The sequence below is a fragment of the Ostrea edulis genome, chromosome 4 (assembly GCF_947568905.1).
Source record: "Ostrea edulis chromosome 4, xbOstEdul1.1, whole genome shotgun sequence".
NCBI lineage: Eukaryota > Metazoa > Mollusca > Bivalvia > Ostreida > Ostreidae > Ostrea > Ostrea edulis.
This window is the reverse complement of record NC_079167.1, coordinates 28,369,760-28,394,429: the sequence shown is the minus strand read 5'-3', so window position 1 is coordinate 28,394,429 and position 24,670 is coordinate 28,369,760. Positions and strand designations below refer to the sequence as shown.

The following is a 24,670-nucleotide window of genomic DNA, read 5'->3' as shown; positions in this document are numbered from 1 at the left end:
TAATACTGTAAAAGTTTATATTTACCATAGATAATCAATTATTTATGATTTAAAAAATGTTGTCAAGGGCAATAACTCCTATGCTGGAATTTCCTCTACTGGATGTCTATCATACATTGGTTTCCCCAATATCCACAATTAATCTATACATATTTATGAATTAGCAGTGTTTTAAAACTGTTGATATTTAAATTTTGTCATTTCAACAAGTTTTTATCTATTTTTATTATTCTGTTTAACGAAAATGTGTGATTTTCTGATGTTAATGTATACTTCTGTTTTTGTATGTCTGACATCTTTAAAAAGGTGGTGACATATACATTTTCTTTGGTTATTAATTGAATTAAACTATACTGAGTGGAAATTAATAAAGTTTTTCCACTTTTAACCATTAATATTGATAAGTCACATGAGGATGGAGCTACCTTAAGCAGACCGTGGTTTTAAGCAGCTCCTTTGTGACATCAGGGGTAATAGGTAACGGGGAATGATGAGTCAAGTCGGAATTATGTCTTGTTAGTTGTTCTCGACACCCCCACCCCAACATGCTGGATACTACGTATTTTTGGAACAATGCTCGCGTATTAAATTTTACCCTTGTGATACATGCAATTTAGAAGATGAGTTTTAAAGAAATATGTGCTCAAATGTTTACGTTATGTTCTAGTAAAAGTATCAATATTACGGTATTCTATGAATAAAATGAAATAAAAATATACATACAAAAAACTGCGGTGGTAGATTGAGATAAAAATTAAAATAGTTTCAAAATACTGCGTGGTTTTTCAAACACTTTTCCCCGAAACGAACCTTGTGCTGATATGACAGTTGTTTTTAGCATACCAAGTGCTATTTTTCAAGCAAATCTTATTTATCTTCTCTTTAGTGCTTTACACAAGATATTGTGCAAGGTACTTAATCCGATAGGTCCTTACTCCTATATCTACAGTCAATGAACTCGATGTCAAAACTTACGGACGCCATTGTTTTTTTCCAACCACGTGTGAAGAAGGCGCGCGCAATGCATACATTATACAAATAAGGCCAACTGGAGATGTCCGAGAATTAAATTAGTGAAGAACGGACTTAAAATTTCGACCTATTACTTTCCCCTGTGTAAAATGAAATAGTTTACCCTGCGTAATATAAGTTATTATGTATCGCAATTATAGCTACATTAACCATTTTAGTTTGGAAACAAAACGGTCTTTAAAATACTTAGTACCTATAACGTATGTTCCTTTATAGGATTCTTCCTATATATTTTATTTAACCCCCTTTTGTGGTCTTGCCCTGAACACTATGATCATAATTCGAATCTACACCACTACTGAGGATATTTACGATATATTAATTCAAAGAAAAGACTAATATACTACATCGCACATACCTTTTTCTTGTTGTCAGGTCATCAAAGGTCACACTCATCAAGTACCAACTTTGATTTTCACCAGTACCGGAGAAATCGTGCCACACCCACATATTTAATAATCTTCCTAAAAACTTTGGAGTGGACATGATAAACCGGTTGACACTTCCAGTACTAAACCCCTTAAATAATAAATGAAATATTGTTCTTTTAAATCAACGATTGATATTATTGCTTTTCGTATATGAACTTACATTTGTACCAAGTATATTTGGAAAGGGTATTATCTTGAAGGAAACTTTGATAGAAAATCATTTACTTTTCGCAGAATATTTACTCAAATAAATACATTTTGATAAATGGCATGCATGTTAAAATTGAAATATTTCATGCAATAGTACTGCGGATGGTGTGATTTGAAACGTTCTTGGGGGATAAAAAATATTTTACATAAATTGACACTACAGCTATATAAAATGGTGTCACATTCTCAAAATATACACCTACAGTATATCTACCTTCTTAAGATCGTCGGTAAGCAGCCGAACGCCACTTTCTCCTAACTCCCCGTATAAAACAAAGTTGACGATGGATTTGGTACCAGCGCCTGATCTCAGTCCGGTGACCACCGTCACTAGGTAGAAATGTTCATCATCTCTACCATTGTCACACAGGAAGCCAAGCGTCCACTACACAATATCAATTACATTAGCGTGAGCATCTTATGTACGGTGAATATATATATATATATAACGATTCATACCGATTGTTAAGCCGTTCTTGGCACACTGATTTTGACTGTGGATAACTCCGTTTACCTGATCAGGATATCTCACGGTGGGTGTGACCGGTCAACAGGGGATGCTTCCTCCTCCTAGGCACCTGATCCCACCCCTGGTGTGTCCAGGGGTCTGTGTTTGCCCAACTATCTATTTTGTATTGCTTATAGGAGTTATGAGATTGATCACTGTTCCTTATCTTCACCTTGCATATATATATATATATATATACAAATTGTTTTGTTCTTTTAAATCACAGTGTCCGGTATAAGATATTTAAAGAAATAGAATAAACACTACACAAAGTTAAAAACATTAACGCAAGCGCTTTCATTTTATAATCCTCAGGCGTAACATTTTAAAACAGTACACAGAAATTTTAACGCAAGCGCTTTCATTCTATAATCCTCAGGCATTACATTTTAAAATGTAACGCCTGATGATTATAAAATGAAAGCGCTTGCGTTAAACTTTGTGTACTGTTTATTCTATTTCTTTAAATATATATATATATATATATATATATATATATATATATATATTCTGCTTTTTCCTTATACTATTACTTGAGTGGATTTTTATTTGCTTCAGTTGCGTGAGTGTCATAATATTTAATTGAATTTTATTACAGTCCTGAGTCCTGATCTTAGAAATGTCCAAAGACATTTTCTCTAAGGGGGGGGGGGGGGGGGGGAATGTCACAGGATGAAATATTTCATGTTTATTATATACTAATATAATTTCATTACGTTACTCATCATTTCATCGAAAACTGTTACATTTTATTCATCTGGATGAACGCTGTTGGGGAGAGAGGAGTGTGAAAGGTCAGTATGGTTTGTGTGTGGTTGTGAGTTGTTTTACTGGTTTTGGTGCTACATGTGTAAGCAAGATTCGCGTCAATTCCAGAAACTAATCCAGTAACATGGATATATATATATATACTCATGGACAAAAGAAACGTTACACATGAAAAAATTATAGTAAAACAATATTTTTTCGTATAAATAAATAAAAACTTGTTTAACAACACTTCATGCTTTACTGATTACACTGGCAAACACAACAAATGTTAAAACCTAGTCATGCGTGAATTTATCGTTGATACCCGTAAACATGGTTTCGTGGATATCGCATTGCACGTGCAAAGAAAATCATTTTCATTTTTATCAAATACTACTCAAGGTGATTCAGGCAGTAAGAAAAACATCAAAATTTTCCAACATCTTCGCGTATTGCAATGCCCCGGCTCGACAGTTCCAGTCGCGAAAGAGCAATTGGCATGTTGGAACTTGGAGCGTCGCAAGCCGACGTTGCACGGCGATTTGGGGTTGCAAGGATCACGATTTCTCGATTATTGCACCGTTTCAACACAACAAATTCAACAGCAGACCGCCCCCGATCTGGAAGACCTAGGGTAACAACGCCCAGGCAGGACCGCATGATACGATTACGTCATCTACGGAACAGAACGGAAAATCCAGCAAACACTGCTGTTGGAATTCCTGGATTGCGGCGAATCAGTCGCCGAACAGTTCAACGACGTTTGTCGGCTGCAGGTCTACGTGCACGACGCCCATACAAAGGACCTATGCTGACCCAAAGACACTGCCGAGAACGACTTCAATGGGCTCGACGTCACTTGAGATGGAGGCTTGCAGACTGGAATCACGTTCTGTTTAGTGATGAATCACGTTTCATGCTGCGCCGAGTGGATGGCAGAACACGCGTGTACCGTAGACGCGGTGAACGCTTCTCTGATGGATGTGTGCTACGCCATGACCGCTTTGGAGGCGGAAGTGTAATGATGTGGGGCGGAATAAGTGGTAATCGACGAACAGATCTTGTACCGATCATTGGGACATTAAATGCACAACGATACCGTAATGAAATCCTTGCACAACATGTCCGTCCCTTTATCGCTGCAAATGGCGGAATTTTCCAACAGGATAATGCGCGCCCCCACGTTGCAAGAGCCAACAGAGACTTTCTTGCCAACAATCACATCGACATCTTGCCATGGCCAGCACTTTCGCCCGATTTATCGCCAATCGAGCACCTCTGGGACCAATTAGACCGTCGAGTAAGACAACGCCGCAATCAACCGGAAACGCTTGAACAGCTTAGAACTGCTTTGCAGGAAGAATGGCAAAGAATCCCTCAGGTCTCCATCAATCGTCTCATTGCTTCTATGCGTCGTCGTTGTCAAGCTGTTATCGATAACATTGGTTCTTTCACTCGTTATTGACATTGTGAATTGAATATCCGAAGTTAACACTTTCCGGCTTTGACTCCGTAATTTGTGTATGTTCAGATTCGGGAAACCTTAGATATTTGTTGTGTTTGAACATTCAAATTTTATTTTTTTATTCCCAAATTATATTATATTTTCATGAAATAAAATTACAGTTATACATTTTGGTGTAACGTTTCTTTTGTCCATGAGTATATATATTTAAGGTCACCAGAGTAAACTCGATTTAAGAACTGACCATACACAGAACAAGCTGTTGAGTTGTTAGGTTGCCGTACCTTATCCGCGTCTTCGTTGTCTTTGCGTCGCAACAGAAGAACAAGGAGACTGTACAGGACGAGGAATCCCACTATGGTTGCATATACCGCTGCGTTGCTGATGTCAAAATTCAGGAAGGCAGTCCTAAAATCCAACACGTTAACAGCCAGAAAGGATGAACCATAGATGACATCATGCTGGTTCGATGGTATACTGGAACATCTGCATCTCACTTCTTCAACGCTTGTCATCGGGAGTGGCTAAATATTGTATATATAAATGTATATTTTATATGCTTATTATGTTGCACATCGGAAGGAATGATAGAGAGAGGAGAGTGTGTGCGTTTGTGTTTTGAAATACGATAAGTAAATTTTCCTTTCCACCTCTCTTGCATCCGCCTCTCATAATGATAATTCCTATATTGCACAATTTCAACAGGAATATCATTTGCCAATCACAACAGAACACTTATATACAAAGATCCATGGGCCACAACGCTCACCTACATCAACTTACTCATACATAATCAATCCAATAAAAATATCCCTAGTTGAGTCAACCCATGTAAATCAAAAACTGTGACCAAGAAGACCGAAGTCCAGAACAATTAACCTGACTGATAATTAATTAGTGTGCATGAATTGTAAGAGAATCAAACAAATGCATATCACAAAAAAACAAAAAACAAAAAACCACCAAGAAAGAAAGGAAATAGAACGAAAAGAAACACAATAAAATCCCCAAAAGTGAAATAAAAGCGATAACATTATGGGAGAAGACACGTGAACAGTCGTAATGATTGTTAATGTTGTCAGTTCTTTTATCGTATAATAATTAGATCGTGATCGACATTACAAATGACTTAACAAGCGACGAGGGGAGAACGTTTTTCGCTGATAAAATGAATAAAACTGGTTATCGATAGATGGAAATTTAGTTTGATGAATATTTGCACCCTCATCAATAATCAATGTAGTCAAACAGTCTATATGCTTTAATGATTAAAAAATCGTTAGGATTATGTAAGGCTCTCTAAGTTCTCTGTTTAGTAGGGCCACAAATAAATAAATACTACAGGAACAATGATTGGGATAATTCAATACTATTAATGAGTGCAATTGGGTATGTATTAATTAATTGGCCTAATTAGCATGCAATCGTAATCGATATATTTTCTATAATTATCAATAATTAACGAAAATAGCAGGCTTGAACATTAGGAGATTTTAATTGTGGTAATTAGAACTGCACAATTACTTTAGAAATGTTTCAAATTTGTGAAGAAGTCCAAAAATGAACGAATTAAACTCGATAATTACCCGTTTACAATTCAATGCATAAAACAATCTGTTACGTTTTACGAAACACTCTATAGTCCACCTGGAATTAAAGTCTTGTTCTTTACCCGAGCCTCATTCCCACTTGGCTAACACCAGTTTCTTAATGTTCATATGCTGGTTAGTACTTCATCCTGACGTCGCCTACCGCGATGTGGGACCTCCGTTGTCAAGGTCATCCGAAAGTCCCATAACTTTCACTTCTAACGCCAGGAGATTCGCGAAAGAGGTCTCTACCTGTGTTGCACGTCTGAAGTTTGACGTGGCTCTGGGGTCGGAAATCGAACCCGGGCCTGCGAATTGTGAAACTTGTGCCATTGCCACTATGCTGCCGTAAATGCCATATTACCGTGAATACAAACATAACAGTCAATTTCTGACTCTTACCGTGAATAGTGAATACAAACATAGCAGTCAATTTCTAACTGTATCAGAAATATTTTTGATTACACATGCAGTACCGAAGCACTTTTCTTTCTTACATGACAGACATCCTCCTCCCAGGAATCGTTTCTCTGAGCTGAGCAGCCTACCGTCGTTACTATAGCGTCTAGTTTTACTTGAAGAAGAAACACACTCTTGGTATTTTGTGTAGAGTTGTCTGCTTGTCGTTTTACACTTGACACCGTGATATTGCTAGTTAAAAGTACTGTAATATATTGTGAGAAAAAGTTATTTGTTTCATCATAATATACCTTATCATCATAACACATTACATAATTATATATGAAAATGAAATTAGTTCTATCTATGTCAGTTGCTTCTAAACATGTAACGGTAGAACAAGCGTACTCACCGTTCAACGGCTTTAATCCTAAATAGCAATCATTCTTTCCACAAATACCCTTATGTACAAATATTTTGAATCCGAGTTCCTGTGACCAGTCATTAAGGGTAAGCAGTTTGGAGAAGTGATGTTGTCTAGATGTCGGTCTCTGTCCTCGTCGAACAAATAAAGTGTATAGAGATCTAGTACGCCTCTGTAGTACATTGATGCCTACTGGACGAATGTAAATCAAAACAGCTTTCTTATAGGCATTTAGCTTTTTATATATCATTTGTTCAGGGTCATCCGGATCAATGTAAGATATTAGTCGTGTAAAGTTTTTTGACGGTGTCAATTTGATAATGATCGGAAGAGAGTAATTTGTGGAGCACTTGGAACTTTTTACTTGAGTGTCAACAGTCCCACCGTTGGCAGAGTTTTGGTATGGGTTGTTGTTGCTGTCGTATTCCATCTCCTAAATCAATTTCAAAGAAAGTTTTAAAGTAGACATCAGGAAATGATAAACTCAGTAATACACATAGAGGATACCTATATTGCGTGTTTTGATATCTGGTATATCCAACGAGTTGATATGGTGTATTCGCGAGGCTTGCCGAGCGAATAAATACATCATATCAACGAGTTGGATAAACCAAAATATCAAAATACGCAATTATATATGTTCTATTTATCTCATACGTTTTTTCGAATAATTTTGAGATGATCCCCAGTATGGTAGAAACAGCTGATTGAATTTGTTTTGAATCCGTGGCTCATGCGTCGTATTTATTAATCTTCCTTACGCGGGGAAAACAGTGCTCTTATAATCGAACCATGTAAATTACAAAGGGCATTTTTATAAAAGAAGCCATGGATGAAAATTGTTTTAGAAGGGTTATACTTTATGATTAATAATGGTTTTGCCATTGCAACAAAATAACAACTGTTGACCGAGTATTTATTTTTTGACAGTAGGCCTGACCTTCTGATAAAAGTTTGATGTCGCCGTCTTTTTTAAATAAACATGTAACAACGATCAATGAAAATAATATTTTGATGCAGCGTTATTAGAATGCTCAACATTCTACAATGAAAAGTTTTTTGTATTTGGATTTTATTCACGTGGTTTCTTTGAATCTGATGGCGAGAGGAAATCCTGAGGCACTTTAGTAAGTTAGTAAGTAGAGCTGTTGAGATTTATTACATTCAATACGAGACTGTGCTTGTGAATGCTTGGTACCGCAGCATGTCGAGGTACTTTCGATTAGGCCTGTCCAGTGGTATCGTCGGATACCCACGGTTGATCTAGTTTTATACTCATCACCCGTGGGCAAATTCGCCGATATATCGTCGTAAAATATGCTAATTTGTTGATTATAGACAACCAATCAGAAAGTTGTAACTCTTCAATTTTGAAAATATGTTTATTAGTTTGCTATTTATGCTAAATATTTTGACGCTCGTTAAAAAGTGCAAATTTTGTATTAAAATGATTAAAGACAGGTCGTACAAGTCACTTACATCAAATACCTATCAAAAATTATATGGGAGACAGTACCTTTCTCAAACTGCGAAATGCGCCGGTGAGTAGATTTATTTGCAATCGGTGTGTTAACTACGGAAAAGTTTTTGTCATTGCCGAACATACATATGTAACATAAAGTTTTATTCGTTGGATTTGCCATCGTGACCCTGTGCAGCAGCCAATCAAATGACCCGCGCATATTAATTACATACGATGATTTTTCGGCGAGTTTGCCCACGGGTGATGAGTAAAAGACGAGATCACCCGTGGGTATCCGACGATGGTACAGTGGGCTTATGATAATAGTGTGGACATTTCTTTGTTTTCTTATCGTAATATTTTTTTTAGTAGTTATTGATCGAGTTGACATTTTTATGGCCGGTAACTTGCATTATATACAGGACAAAAAAGTTAAGGATCATGATTTATAAATTATTTAATTTATAACAAAAAACAATATATTTCATCATAACTATATAATATAAATCTTTAACAAGTAAACAAACAATTTTTATTGTGTTTATCAAAAATCAATGAAGCGTTAACGTACATCAGGATTAATTGTCACACAACCCCCAAAACAGAATGAAAAACAGCCTTGGTAAAGGATGGAAAATTCACACGTAACCGTTTGCGCAGTGTGCTGATGTGTTCAATATGCTGTATGACCACCCCGTACTTGAATAACCGCGCGACAACGTCTCTGCATACTGCGGATAAGTCTCCGGAAGAAGATTTGCGGCAATCTAGCCCATTCCTCGACGAGTGCTGCAGAGAGCTCCTCACGGTTCCTAGGGAGTACTGGGCGCGCTGAAATGGCTTGCTGTAGCTTGTCCCAGGCATGTTCTATGAGATTCAAATCAGGCAAAAGACTCGGTCAGTTCATTCGCTCAATGGTTTCATTTTCCAGATAGTCTGTTACGACGCGAGCCCAGTGAGGTCTAGCATTATAGTCCATTAAAATGAAATCATCACCGATAGCACTTGCATACAGCCTGACAATAGGGTGCAGTATCTCATCTCGGTATCTGATTCCCGTAAGATTTCCTGCGATAACGTGTAAGTAAGTCTTTCCAGTTATACTGATACCACCCCAAACCATCACAGAACCACCCCTGAAACAATCATGCTCAGCAACACAACAGTCTGCATAACACGTTCGCCGGTCGTGCGCCAAACTCGCCTACGACGGTATGAAAGTCTACACAAAAGCGCGACTCATCTGTAAAAGGAACAGGGGCACAGTGACGCAGTTGCCAATTGACATGGTTTCGTGTCCATTGGAGTCTGTCTGTTCTGTGTCTTGCGGTCAATTTGGGGCGGACTGCTGGTCGGAATGCGCGGAGATTAGCTGCATGGAGTCTGTTACGAAGTGTATGTGGTGTTACACGCACTCTTGTTGCTGTTGGTAGCCTAACAGCACTCTGGAACCTCTGCCGCATTGCCATATTGACCAGATAACAGGGCCGTAAATTAACCTTCAATTTGGAGGAGGCAGGAAATTAGGCGGGGGTCGGCCCCCAGACGCTGATCACATTTTGTGCACACTGAACACGTTTCGTGCAAAATCCTTGATTCTAGGGCCTTCTAAGATGTTACTTGACTAACTCATTCTAAAAGAAAGATTTGGAATGCTTTTTAAGGGAGGTATCATGTTCTTAGTTATTGGAAACAACATAAATTCTAATGAACTTTAAATTTTAATTTTTTTGGCTCAAAAGTTGGAGGAGGCAGCTGCCTCCTCCGCCTCCATGTAATTTACGGCCCTGGATAACGGTCCCGACGAGCCGTGGTTGACCTCGGGCGACCAGAACGTGGTCTCTCAGCAACGGTACCAGTATGTTGGAATCGATTCCATAATCGCGAAATGACACTTTGGGACACATTAAAGTGGGCAGCAACAGTTCTTTGAGTATTGCCAGATTGAAGCATACCTACAGCTTGGGCTGCCTCAAAGCCGGATAAGTGACGTCTCATGGCTTGAAATGTCACAGGGTCATCAACAAATATCCACAACTTCACACACGTATTCAAATAACCAATTTCGTTAACTTTGTGTATCCCTGAATCACTTTGTTTTTCACCCTGTGTCGGTATTCATTCATGCATTCAATTAAGCATGAATTGCACGACCCTACAGGTAACATTTTCCGATCAATAACATGTTAAAGAAAGTATGGATGAACTATAACGTAAAAAATATATTACAATTTTTTGGGGAAAACATTTCAAAATCATAATCCCTAACTTTTTTTGTCCAGTATATGTCAGTGGGGGCAATGTCATTTTAATTTTGCTTTAATAGAGATTCTAAATAAATACATGTACAGAATAACAAGTTATACGCTTTATTTCATGCATCGATATGCATCAACACAGAAAATATGTCATCCAAGCGGGGACAGTGTCAAAAGTAGTTCGGACCGGAAGTGCTTTATCAAACGGGCGTGTGATAAAGCTAATGCTTTATCTTACTTGCAATATACACGGCATGTATGAGATAAAAATATATATCACCATTCGTATGTAAACTCTACGTGTAACTGTTGATTTGAAAGAGCAGATTTTAAATTTTTTTAAAAAAAGAGAAAACTCGAGCACCTCGCACTGTATCTCTTCTTCTTCCTCTAGCACGGGAAGATCATCCATATCTTGAGCTCTCTCTGCAAGCTCTAAGCGGGTTACCTTCATTGCAACGCCTCCCAAAGACAAAGTCACTGCACCTTCACCTTTTACGAGGATAGTCAAAATGGTTTTTTGTAATGTAGCAACTATTTCCTGTATTCGTATTTGGTAGGTTTCTCTCTTTAAAAGACATAAAAAATAAATCAGAATTTTCTTTTTAACATACAGGAATTGTTTTGTTAATCTTGTCGAAACATGAAACACAATTTCCATAACAAGATGTATTTGTTAGATACACTACCGTGGCTTACTTCTGCTGTGAAACTATTAAGATCTAGTTTTAGTAACATAGGTTATGCTCTATGACACATTATATTGCAGGCAATTTTTTCAATAAAACAACCCATGTGCAAATATAAGATCTGCCCCAATCCATTCACAAGTAAAATATCTATAATTAGTAATAAATCACGCCTCTTTATCCCATGGCCCTAATGACAACCCAGACAAGCTTTCCATTACCAACGAGGCGAAACGTCATTTGGATACAACCATTCCTACGCGGGATACAATCGTGTTTTAACGCAGAGTAAAACCAGCGCTTACGGCAATTTATATCACCACTCAGAACTTGCACGATCACCATCAGACCAGAATCTGAGTGGTACAACAGCTCTATCAGAGAGGTGAAGCAGAGACGCAGACAAACCGAAAGACTGTGGCGCAAATCAGGATTCGAGGTACACGGAGAGATTTACATTCAGCACAGGGAAGAGGGGTACATACTCATTGATGCGGCTAAGCTCCAGCATTACAGGACTTTGGTGCATGATAACAAAGGCGACAGTAAGCAGCTTTTCAGAAAGGCGAAGAAAACGAACAGCGACCAATTTCTTAACTCTTATAAGCAATACAAAACAGAGAGTTTGGGCAAACACAGACCCCAGGATATACCAGAGGTGGGCTCTGCTAATACATAGAGCTGAATCAACAATTTACCATGGAAATATTATTCTCTGAACGCTGAAGGAAGTCCTCTAAATAGGTCTTGCAGTTCATCCCCTCGGCGCTTTCCCACATCGAAGTCGTTATTTCTGTTCGTGTTGCACGAGAATCCATCTTAGTATTATAAAATACTACAGACCGTAAGACACTCATAATTCCTGTAATAAAATCGTATGTTAAGTTTGTTGTCTATTTTGCTTTGGGGGAGGGGTATTCATTCGAAGGGTGATGTTAAAGACCCCTAATTAGCATAATGCGCTGATTGTGTACCAGATACATACCTTTGATGACGTCATTCATAATCCCATGGTATTTCATTATGAATGGCTTGATTCTAAATTTATCCAACAATCTTTGTGAAAAGCGCTCAAATATTCCCAAAATTAGACTCTGAAGTAAAATACATCTAATTAGGATTGATATTCCTAAATAAATTTGAATCATTTTAACTAGATGGACATTAAGTTTCAATCAGAAATGCGAACAAAGAAATGCATACAAATGATAAATCTTCCTGATGTTTCTGAAAGCTTTAAGGACATACGCTAGGTTTCTGACATTTTCTTTAAAATTTGTTTGTCATCTCGATATGAAGAGTTCTTGTGTGATTTTAGTAATATTACCATATTTGGGAATCGCCCTGGGTAGCTCAGTGGTTAGATCACCTAAAAACTAGTTAGAAGATTAAAAACACCATCTAACTAGTAATACAAAGGCCCTGGGTTCGATACCAGATTGTTCCGACGATTTCTCTCTCCTTCTTTTCTACATTTATACAACTTACTGTAATACATAAGAACTTACTTTACTTTTTGTACTTGCAATTACCAGGAACTATTAAAATATGCTAACTCTAAAACAGACATGTACCCCAAGATTTTTGTAGAAGCGAGATAGAGTGCAAGTGAATTATGCGTGAAACATCACGAAAAATAATAAATTATTGAGAAACGTCGCGTATATCCTTTTAAAAAACGACAGGAATTTTCATTCAGCAAAAAGAATATACATGTACATCCTTTGGAAAATGCAAATCGGATACACGATACATTTCCAACATGAAAAGTAAATTTATTAATGAATTTAATCTTTCTACTATGCAAAAAAAGTTAGTGATATTTTTTACTAGCACTATGTGTATATATATGCTGATGTTTTATATAAAATATCTTGTTACATTTTGAGCATGTTCTACTTATGTGTTTTGTACATATGTTAATATTTGTTTTATTTGTCTATTGACCGCCGCGGTGGCCGAGAGATTAGAGTGTTCGCCCCGCATGCGGAAGGCCGGGGTTCGAATACTGGCCACGACAGGTAGTCAAAACAGGTAGTGACAGTTTCATCGCCAAACGCTCGGCATCTGGTGTCACGGGTCCTCGGATATTTCCTTAAAAACGGATGACCCGTGTCACAGTAGGTGTGGCACGCTAAAAAACCCTCACTGCTCAATGGCCATAAATGCCGAGCATACATTTGAAGCCCTTTACCGGTCTTGGTGACGTCTCCATATGAGTGAAATATTCTCGAGCGAGACATTAAGCAAGATACAATCAATCAATCAATATCTGTCAATTACTTACGTAATAAAATATCCATTTTTACCTTATATATGAGTTGTGTATTTTAAAAGAATTTATTGATAAAAATATATTATTTTATCCTCTATTTCTTGTAAATGCACATACACATTATTGCAAATTTGAAGGGAATACATAACTTTTAGATTCTGATTGTTCAGTGATTAAGGTTGAATTGTGAGTTCGGATCATAGCGAGCCCATGCTGGGGCAGGTCGTTAAAGTTACAAGAGTTACTGCTCTTGCAGACGGTTGTCATGAGCGCAGTATTTGTTCGGAATGTACGTTAAAGAAATCTCCTGGTCCCGCGCCAAATCCAAGTCGTAAAACAAAAGGCCCATGGGCCTTAACGGTCAACTGAGTAGGAATATTTTACTCTGCGTTACCTATATTACCTGTAGGAATATTTTACTGTGTTACCTATATTACCTGTAGGAATATTTTACTGTGTTATCTATATTACCTGTAGGAATATTTTACTGTTACCTATATTACCTTAACGGTCACCTGAGTAGGAATATTTTACTGTGTTACCTATATTACCTGTAGGAATATTTTACTGTGTTATCTATATTACCTGTAGGAATATTTTACTGTGTTATCTATATTACCTGTAGGAATATTTTACTGTGTTATCTATATTACCTGTAGGAATATTTTACTGTGTTATCTATATTACCTGTAGGAATATTTTACTGTGTTATCTATATTACCTGTAGGAATATTTTACCGTGTTATCTATATTACCTGTAGGAATATTTTACCGTGTTACCTATATTACCTTAACGGTCACCTGAGTAGGAATATTTTACTGTGTTATCTATATTACCTGTAGGAATATTTTACTGTGTTATCTATATTACCTGTAGGAATATTTTACTGTGTTATCTATATTACCTGTAGGAATATTTTACTGTGTTATCTATATTACCTGTAGGAATATTTTACTGTGTTATCTATATTACCTGTAGGAATATTTTACTGTGTTATCTATATTACCTGTAGGAATATTTTACTGTGTTATCTATATTACCTGTAGGAATATTTTACTGTGTTATCTATATTACCTGTAGGAATATTTTACTGCGTTACCTATATTACCTGTAGGAATATTTTACTGTGTTATCTATATTACCTGTAGGAATATTTTACTGTGTTACCTATATTACCTGTAGGAATATTTTACTGTGTTATCTATATTACCTGTAGGAATATTTTACTGCGTTACCTATATTACCTGTAGGAATATTTTACTGTGTTATCTATATTACCTGTAGGAATATTTTACTGTGTTATCTATATTACCTGTAGGAATATTTTACTGCGTTACCTATATTACCTGTAGGAATATTTTACTGTGTTATCTATATTACCTGTAGGAATATTTTACTGTGTTACCTATATTACCTGTAGGAATATTTTACTGTGTTACCTATATTACCTGTAGGAATATTTTACTGTTACCTATATTACCTTAACGGTCACCTGAGTAGGAATATTTTACTCTGTGTTACCTATATTACCTATAGGAATATTTTACTGTTACCTATATTACCTTAACGGTCACCTGAGGAGGAATATTTTACTCTGTGTTACCTATATTACCTGTAGGAATATTTTACTCTGTGTCACCTATATTACCTGTGTGCCTTTTCATACTTCTCCGTTTCTATACGTTGTACTAGATGATAGATATATTGGTATAACGAGTATCATACGCATTTGTTGATATATAGATTTCTATTATAGGTGAGCAATTCAAGTTTTACCACGTCACAGCGAAATACGATTTTCTATTTCAGTTGTAAAATTGCAAATGAAGTTTTACAGTTTTCAAAGAAAGCTTATTGTTCATGATAGGTAATCATTCTTAAGGAGGTATGCTACACCAGAGAAATTTGATGTAGATGAAAAGTGGAGGATATGTACAACAATATTTTGAAGTTGAAAATTTTCAAATTTACTTTATTTTGTCAAAAAATACAGTTTTAGTAGATAGTAATCTGGGGAAAAAAAAATAAAACCCCTGCTGGACTCGAACCTGCGACCTACAGTTCAACAGTCAGTATTCGAACCTACTCGGCTAAGCATTTAAATGGAAAAGGAAAAGTTAGATATTGCTGATGTCGATTTTTTCATCCATGTTTTAAAGGAAGTCAGCCATTATGACGATGTAGAGTACTACCTTAATATATGTCTTGACGAACTTTGCTCCACCTTAGGATCTGAACCCAGGGGTTGAATTTCATAGTGTTTGGTAGAGGGCTGATATTTTTACTCTTTGTCCAGAAGTAAAGAAGATTTTGTAAGATATGATTGCATTTATATGTCCCATCTGGGATATAAACCCTGAACCCGGGCATATGAATTTCACAATTTTGATATAGAGCTCATTGATGATTTTAATCACGCCAATAGTTTGACTGCGTGCTGTTCAGGGGTATTTTTTCCAAGATTACGTTAATTTGGATGGTTTTAACCACACCCCTCTGACAGGGCCCAGGCAGTCAGACACCAATTTACATGTAGCCCCACCTTAATTAAGGCCTGAACCCATAAGTCATGGATTTCACAGTTTTGATAGAGGGTTCAGTACTTAAACAATTTGCCTCTTCAATGCCCAGCGTCTAAGATAAAATGCAGTTTTAATACATAACTTGACCACCCTCGAGCCAGCCTATGATCTGAACTCAGGGGTCATGTCATAGTTTAGAGGTCAATAATCATCCTCATATTCGGCTGCTTCACTTCTTGTATTAAAGAAGATTTTTTGAAGATTACAGTAATCTTGATAATTTTAGCCACACACCCCAGGGAAAGAAGAATCCATGAAATTCACCGATTTCCCCCCTCGACTTATAGGTGCTATCTAATATACAAAAACTGTTGAAATTACCTGTTTGTTCAGTTGTTCCAGATATGAAGCTAAAATTATTCAAAAGGTTACGACCGACGGACGATATTTTAATGGATGGTTTATCTTGTATAACGTCTCTCTCGAGGTTTTCACTCCAATGGAGACGCCACAACTGCCATTTAAGAGCTGCAAAAGTTTGGCTTATGCTCGGCGCTTATGGCCTTTGAGTAGGGAGGGATCTTTATCGGGTCATACCTGCTGTGACACGGAGTCTCGGTTTTTGCGGTCTCATCCGAAGGACCGCCCCATTTAGTCGCCTCTTACGACAAGCAAGGGGTACTGAAGATCTATTCTAACCCGGATCCCCAAATAGTGAGACTCGATGTCAGAAGAGAGCAGGCTGTAAGTACAGGTAGAGCAGATAGGGGGAAAATTGACTCGGATAAAAAAAGTGGATACCTCTGCACTGTTACCTCTGCGCTGTAACTTTGGCGACCAAGTCCGAACAAAATTAAATTTGTGGACATTATTTCACATCAAGCATCATTCCCGGAATTATCCGGCCGTGTAACCATTACATATTACATTTTTAAAATTCTTTATCCAAATGTGGATGCGGAATTCATTTTTACTACAGTCTTTCCATTATGCAGGTTCTTAAAAAGCAAATTTCTTGTAGTTAAACTGAGATGAAGTTGTTCAGAACGTTTAATGCGAATAATGACCAACCACAGCGACGTCACCAAACTACTAGAAATTAATTGGTTTTCTACATTTAAAAATGGGGGGAAATGATTCGCAGAATCAGAATATTTTAAATTGAAATAAAATCGTGCCCTTGCAATTGGCGAATGTTGTTTTAATATACATAGTGTAAATGGAAGTTCTAAAATGATTTTCATTTGCATTTACCATAAAAGCTGGAATGAAGTGCACAGTCATGCTTTTTGCCATTTCAAAGACCGTTGACAGTGTTGCAAAGTAGAAAATAATCGCGATTCATGTTGAAAATGAAGATTTCCGATTCTCCTACTTCATAGGATTATACATAAACATATATATGTCAGCTAATAGCAGTGGCGGATCTAGCAATTTCAAAGGCAAGGGTTTGCTACCCCAAGTTCGTATATTTTCCACCCAAGAAGGGGGGGGGGGGGATTGAAGACCCCAAAATGGCAAAAATTAGGAGAGATCTATAATAAACTGCCATTTAATCCTATTCATGTATTTTTTTTGTGCACGAATAAAACATTTCTTACAATTAAAAAGCTGGCAAAACTGACTTTTAAATAAGGGGTGGTGGGGTGGGGGTGGGGGTGGTGCAACCACGAAGCCTCATCTAGATCCGCCACTGCATTGGCATTTGATAAAAAATCAATTAATCGATAAGAAATATATAGATCATAAAAGATCTGTTTTTCATTTCATACAATTGTTTTGTCATTGAGATACAGGTAGTTTGACGTAATGGAATGCATCGTCCACGTGATCAGGTTCAGCACTGGGGGAGAGAGAATTGTATTTCCGTTGATTTCAAAGGTGGTATTTACGATATCTGAAATATTACTCATCAGTTCTTCTATTTTCTGCAAACAAAAGAAAAGGGTAAGTTAACCTGTTCGTGGTGGGCGTTATTTTCTTTAGGGAATGCAATAAATAGTATACCGAACCATATTGTTGTTACATGATGGTTGTTGTGTATTTCATAAATCTGCTTAAATTATCCCAAAATCACTTCGAAATGTCCCATAATAAGTTTTTGCTATTAACTTCATTTCTTATAACTCAATTTTTAAATCACTATTTTGAAATTTGCAAATTATGTCCCAATGCTTTTACAATATACGCATGTGGAATATGATTTACAAATGAAATTAAATCATTCAAATACATGTACAATGTACATGTATGTACTAAATTGATTATCATAAAAAATTATTATATACAAATTCGGAAATGTTCAATATTCTTCATGCATTTTCAATTTCATTTGGCTTTACCTTCGAATATCTTCCAGTAAGTTCGTCTTCCAAAAATGGATTTATCTGATGAAGAAAAGCCAACATTATTTAATACCCTTATTTCAAATTATCGATTGTGAACTTCACGATAAAATGCGTTCTCAGTCCGTATACTTAGTACTTACTGCTTCGCATTTTGAAGAACTATTCAAAAACTCCCGAATACCACGCACGGAAGTATCCATCTATAATGATTAATACCGAAGTATAATGCTAAGATGCTATCTCTCTACATCGTCATAATTGTTGACTTCTTATTCAAAGATAAATAAACACAAATGCCCCCGGTAATGGCCAATTCCAAAGATGGCCAAGGTCTAATATTTACCATTTAGAAGTTATGACCAATGTCAATTTTTATACGCCCGTCTTAAGACGGGACGTATTATGGTATGGCGTTCATGTCCGTCCGTCTGTCCGTCCGTCTTTAGCTTTTTCGTGTCCGACCCGTAACTTAAATACTACAAGGCCTAGAATCATCAAACTTTGTCTGTAGATACATCTTGGGTAGAAGGTGTGTCGCACATTAAAACCAAGTCACTGTGACTTTTCATTAAGAAGATATATGGCCATATATGGCAAAAACTTGTCCGGCTCATAACTTGAAAACTATTAGACCTAGAATCACCAAAATTGGTCAACTAATGCATCTTAGGTAGAAGGTGTGTCGCATCCTACTTTAAGGTCACTGTGACATTTAATTAAGGCGATATAAAAAAAAAAATGTTTTAATGGGTACAATCTATACTGTTAACAATATGTGACGGGCGTATCATGTGCCGTGGTGGTGCACTTTATTTAAAAAGTAGGTCAAATGTCAAGGTCCAATGGTTTAGTACCAACGGAAAGGTTTTGTCACAAGGAATACTCATGTGAAATATTAAAGCTCTAGTACTTTCTGTTCAAAAGTTATTAGCACGGTTAAAGTTTTCAAAAAGTAGGTCAATGAGTAAAAAATGTTGGTACCCACACAAAGGTCTTGTCATAAGGAATACTCATGAAATATCAAAGCTCTAGCACTTACTGTTCAAAAGTTATTAGCAAGGTTAAAGTTTCAGACAGAATGACAGATAGGACAAAAACAATATGCCCCCAATCTTCGATCTCAGGGGCATAAAAACAACTCGAAACAAGAATAAAAGCAGTACACATCCTTACCGGTTGTTTGCTGGTAAACATAGAGGAAACTGAGAGGATTAGGTGTAATTGTGCAAGATGATTTCTGTTCCGTATTTCAAAAATGTTAAGCCTATCAAATTCGTCAAAAATGATGTTGAATTTATGATCCTCATCTGAGGTCCGAGTGTCATTCAATGGATAAACCTTGCAGAAAGAAACAAAATATCTTTAGGCATAAATTCTTCCTGCAAATTTTGCACATACATGCAGCTATCGCGTGATTAAACGTGATTTCAGTTAGAATTTTTATGTTGGCTTAAGTTCTCAAGAGAATTCCGTAAAAAGAATCAATATCCTGGACTCAAATTATCAGGAAGCCTACCGTAACATTATAAGTCCAATTCCGAAAGTCCCCAAGATAATCATACACCTCTACGACAATCTGTACTTTGCCGGAAGTTTCGTCAGGTCCAGCTGGCAGCTTCAAATTTCTGATCGAGCTTCCATCTAACATGAATAGATTTTTGCATGTTTGGATTTATGATACGTGCAAAGAAATATATAGTTTATAAACAGGTATATTATTAGTCACAATATCATGAATCGTAATTCAAGAATTCATGCATGTACAATAAAATACGATTATAACAAAGCGCGAGGGACGTCTAGTTCAATTCGAAATAGACATGTACATCATCCGTTATATCCAATGACGTACTCGTTATCTGTGAATGTAGAATGAAAGTCACTCCACTATAATCGAAAGTTTTCATTATACCTGTGTATTTACTTTCTACATGTAACAACGCTCACCCGAGTCACCCTTGATTGCTGTACCTCAGAACACGGGTGTTTGTGGACAGGACTTCCGGTACAGGTGTTTGTGGACAGGACTTCCGTTACCCCCCTTCTTGCATTTTTGAATGTTTAATTCTTTGGGTATTTCGAGTGTATTTTTAATAAAATATGTATCTTCAGAGTGTTTATATTTCAATGGCACACACAAATTTTGCATATAGGGTTTCTATGCAAAATTTGTGTGTGCCACTGAAAATGTCTATATCACCGATTATAATAGAGGAACATATTAAAAACACACTCGAAATATCCAAGGAATTGAACATTCAAGAAGTCTTGTCCACATGCACATGTGCTTCAGAAGATCAAAAACCTTTATCCTCTTTAATCTCATAACGAATTTAAAACCAATTAATTCATTATGACCCAACCTAGCGCCTCACGTGGTTATGACTTAACTGAACTTGAATCTACACAACACAGGGCTGCCTCAGTGTCAATATGATAGTCTATCAAAACATTGTTGTTCTAGGGAAGATGTTCTTTTTACAGACTTTGCCCCCTATATTCATGTATCATGTAAAATTTTATCCCTGATTTTAGCCCCACCCTCGCCTCAGGGTCCATGTAAAAGCACCTGAATTAAGAACGTTTGCATAATGGTATGATTTAGTGTAGCACTGTTACCCTTCAAAAAAAAAATCCTATATATTCTCATTTAAACTTTTATTAAGTCAATACTAGGCAAAAATAGAATCTATACTATATTGGAATCCTTGCAATTGCACATTCTCATATCTAATCAGTTGCTCTTGATAAGATTTCATATATATCAATGTAAAACTGTGATCCCCTATTGAGTCCCCTATCCTACCCCCCCCCCCCGTCATGATTTGAAGAAAATTGAATCTGCATTGACTGAGGGTGTTTATATATTATTGGTGACAAATCATGGCCCTGTTGGTCTTGAGATGATTTTTAAAAAAAAGAATTTCTCATTTATTTTCATGTAAAAATGTGATCCCATCGGAGGAGGAGATAGTCCTGCGTTAACAAAATAGAATATCCTTCACCCAAATTAAAGATACTCTGTGCCAAGTTTGGCTGAAATTGGACCAAATGTTCTTGAAAGGTTTACAACGCCGATACCGACATACAACGGGCAAAATTTCACCAGAAGAGCGCACTTGAACCTTTGGCTCAGTGGAAGTTAAAAAGGCCTCAAAGTTTTACATGTATACAATATTTGAATGATGAAATCATTGCAATCTTCTCTAAATTAGTGTTATAGATGTATAAAGATAAATTAAAAGATATAATTACATGTTATACAAACATATATTTGAAATTATTAATTATATTATCCCATAGATATTTTGATAAAACAGATACTTACATCCGCTATAGAGAACAGTGAAGAAACTAGTCACGGTTATTTATTTTGATAAAACAGATACTTACATCCGCTATAGAGAACAGTGAAGAAACTAGTCACGGTTATTTGGTCACTTGTCCAGTACCGGGCTTTGTATACGTACAACAGAGGATAGACAAACGTTTCTGAGACGCCGTTCCTCCACCCAGAACAATTCACACTGAAATCAGTAGTCAGTGCAAATCCTGAAAGTAGTTTTTTTTATTCAATCATTTCATCCAACAATGCGAAAGAATACAAGTATGCAGTTTTATGGAAAGTGATTTAACAGTATACAGAATATTGACAGTTTATATATTGTATACAGGGAAATATCCCCCCTCCCGTGTTATTTCGCCCTCGTTGTCGGAGAGCGAATTTAGACCGGACGAAACTGTTTTCTCTCTTATCTATCTTTTAAAAAAAGTGTGTCTGGGCGAATTTAGAACAGAACCAAGTCATCTGCACTTGTAGATTGGCATAAATAACCCTGTATACAACAGTTATAGATTCTGTTTTAACAAATACGGATAATAAAAACCTGAAGGTGGTTTCACTTGACAGCTTCCATTCAATGGAGACCTGTTAATATCGATGGTAACCGAAACTGTACTCGGGACTCCTCGACTGGTCCTGCACCATCTCCATTTCGTGTAGCGTATGCAGCGTGACCATTTCTCGTTTTGAGTGACAGATAGAATATACTGAAAGCCCTCTCGTAGAACTCCTTCATTGATTATGATTATCTTTTTTCGAGTGACTATCAAAACAATTACAGAAATAGATGTTTAGTTTTCACCCATCGTTGTTAAAAGCAATAAAGTGTATAAGAAATTCGAAGCTGACCAAACAATAGCAGTTTTATATTTGTTACATGATATAGATGTATCAGGGGCGGATCCAGGAATTGCGGTTACGGGGGGCGCCACTTTATGAGGCAGGGGGTCTGGGGGCGAAGCCCTGGTGGGGGCCCAGGGGGCGAAGCTCCTGGATTTTACAGATTTTATAGGGCTTAATATATCTCCTATTTAGTCTTTTGTACTATTTTCTATCATTTTTTATGAGGTGAAATTAATAAAATGACGCAAAATTTAAGGGTTTTTGGAAAAAATTAAGTTCTCCCAATAAAGTAATTCAAGAAATCAATAGATTTTGTCATTTATTTCTCCGGGAGTGGAAGAAATTATTGCTTTTTACATTGTTTAGTACATTTTTCTAAACAAGATACCACGATTTACCTTAAGTTTGAAAATTTTAGGGGGGGGGGGGGGGCGCCGGCTGCGCCCCCCTTAAATCCGCCACTGTGTATACTAGGTGGGATTGATCAATATCACATAAAAACTGCCGCCTCTGTAAGAAAGCAGTGAACGTAAGCTTTGTATCAATGGGGAATAAACACGAAATAAACTGTGCATGTGACGATGAATTAAGTCCTTTTCCTAGTATTCGCGGTGGTTCAGTTGTAGAGGGTTCGCTTCGTGGACGGGGGGAGGGGGGGTCATGAGTTCAAGCCCCGCTCGTGTCATGGCCGCGCCAAACCTAAGACGTAAAAATTGGTGTGATAGCGCCTATGCCAAACACAAAGCATTTAGAAGTGAGAATCACGGTTTTTTTCTAATGAGACATTAAAAATCTAAGTCTGATATTGCGGTCGGCGTTGTCACAATAACGAACTCTAACTGTTGTCAGCGCTATACATAGAGGTCGGGGGCCGGGGGTCTACCATTGATTTTGGTTTTCAAAGGGGGGGGGTCCCTTTTTAGCAAAATTTTCTGACGAAAGAGGGAGGGATTCCGACCCTTGGACCCCCCTCTAGATCCGCCACTGGAGGTCTAAATTTGTGGCTCTTCACCTAACGTCTAACATAAATGAAAAATTCTCGAACGGATGTAAAACAAATCAACAAAACAATTAGTGTACAAAAGAAAAATTAATGATTAGAGGTTTAATACTGATTGATTGTATCTTGTTGAACGTCCCACTCGGGAATTTTTCATTCATTATAGAGACGTCACCAAGATGGTGAAGAGCTTCAAAATTAGGCCTATGTTCTGCGCTTACGGCCATTGAGCAGTGAGGGTACTTTAGCGCGTCACACCTACTGTGACACGTGACATCCGTTTTTAATGTTATCTCCGAGGACCCGTGACATTCACACCTGATACTGAGCGTTTGGCGATGGAACTGTCGCTACCTGTTTTATCGACTTCGGTCTGTTGTGGTCGGGATTGGAACCCCGACCTTCCGCATGCGGGGCGAACGCTCTACCTCTGAACCACCGCGGCGGTGGTTTAATACTGAAGAAACAATGCTGAAAGTAACTACAGTTGAGTTTTCTAATCCGACATTTTTATAGTCCGTTTCAATGTGTATTTCAACCCGACTTTCCTTACAATTCTATAATTTTTTAATGATGTTTACACTGTGTAATCCAACACCCAGTTAATCCAAATTTGTATCGTATTGCATGTCTGATTAAACAGGTTTCACTGTATGTAATTATCATATAAAAATAAACCATCATATATACATAATTATTACCATGATCAGGCTTATTGTTCTACGGTGGACTTACTTTTACCAACGCTTTACAAGTAATACATCTAATGTTTTATTGTTTGCAATTGTTAATTAAGACCAATAAGAAAAACTGGTGCACGTCAAGCAAGTGACCTTTCCACATTACATTAATCACGTGCTATAAAAGAAACGAGTTGCCAACTCTCCATATAACCCCGTGCTATAAAAGAAACGAGTTGAATTCTATAATGTAAATATAAGGACTGAATGACTTGTGTTAATTGTATTATGAGAAATGTAAAACACTGACAGCATGCAGGGCCGTAAATTACATGGAGGCGGAGGAGGCAGCTGCCTCCTCCAACTTTTGAGCCAAAAAAAAAATAAAATTTAAAGTTCATTAGAATTTATGTTGTTTCCAATAACTAAGAACATGATACC

General features: G+C 37.0%; 1 protein-coding gene across 1 annotated transcript in view; it reads right to left on the bottom strand.

Annotated features, from left to right (window-relative positions):
* Window positions 1-24,670, bottom strand: part of LOC125668943 (uncharacterized) — a 52,073-nt gene that overhangs the window by 14,451 nt on the left and 12,952 nt on the right. The window contains 15 exon segments of the mRNA XM_056161344.1: window positions 1,391-1,551; window positions 1,888-2,058; window positions 4,681-4,920; window positions 6,483-6,649; window positions 6,797-7,241; window positions 10,893-11,092; window positions 11,909-12,079; window positions 12,203-12,311; window positions 17,788-17,943; window positions 18,358-18,402; window positions 18,504-18,563; window positions 19,537-19,701; window positions 19,880-20,004; window positions 21,757-21,915; window positions 22,251-22,469. Of these exon segments, the coding sequence (XP_056017319.1) occupies window positions 1,391-1,551; window positions 1,888-2,058; window positions 4,681-4,920; window positions 6,483-6,649; window positions 6,797-7,241; window positions 10,893-11,092; window positions 11,909-12,079; window positions 12,203-12,311; window positions 17,788-17,943; window positions 18,358-18,402; window positions 18,504-18,563; window positions 19,537-19,701; window positions 19,880-20,004; window positions 21,757-21,915; window positions 22,251-22,469 (2,593 nt within the window).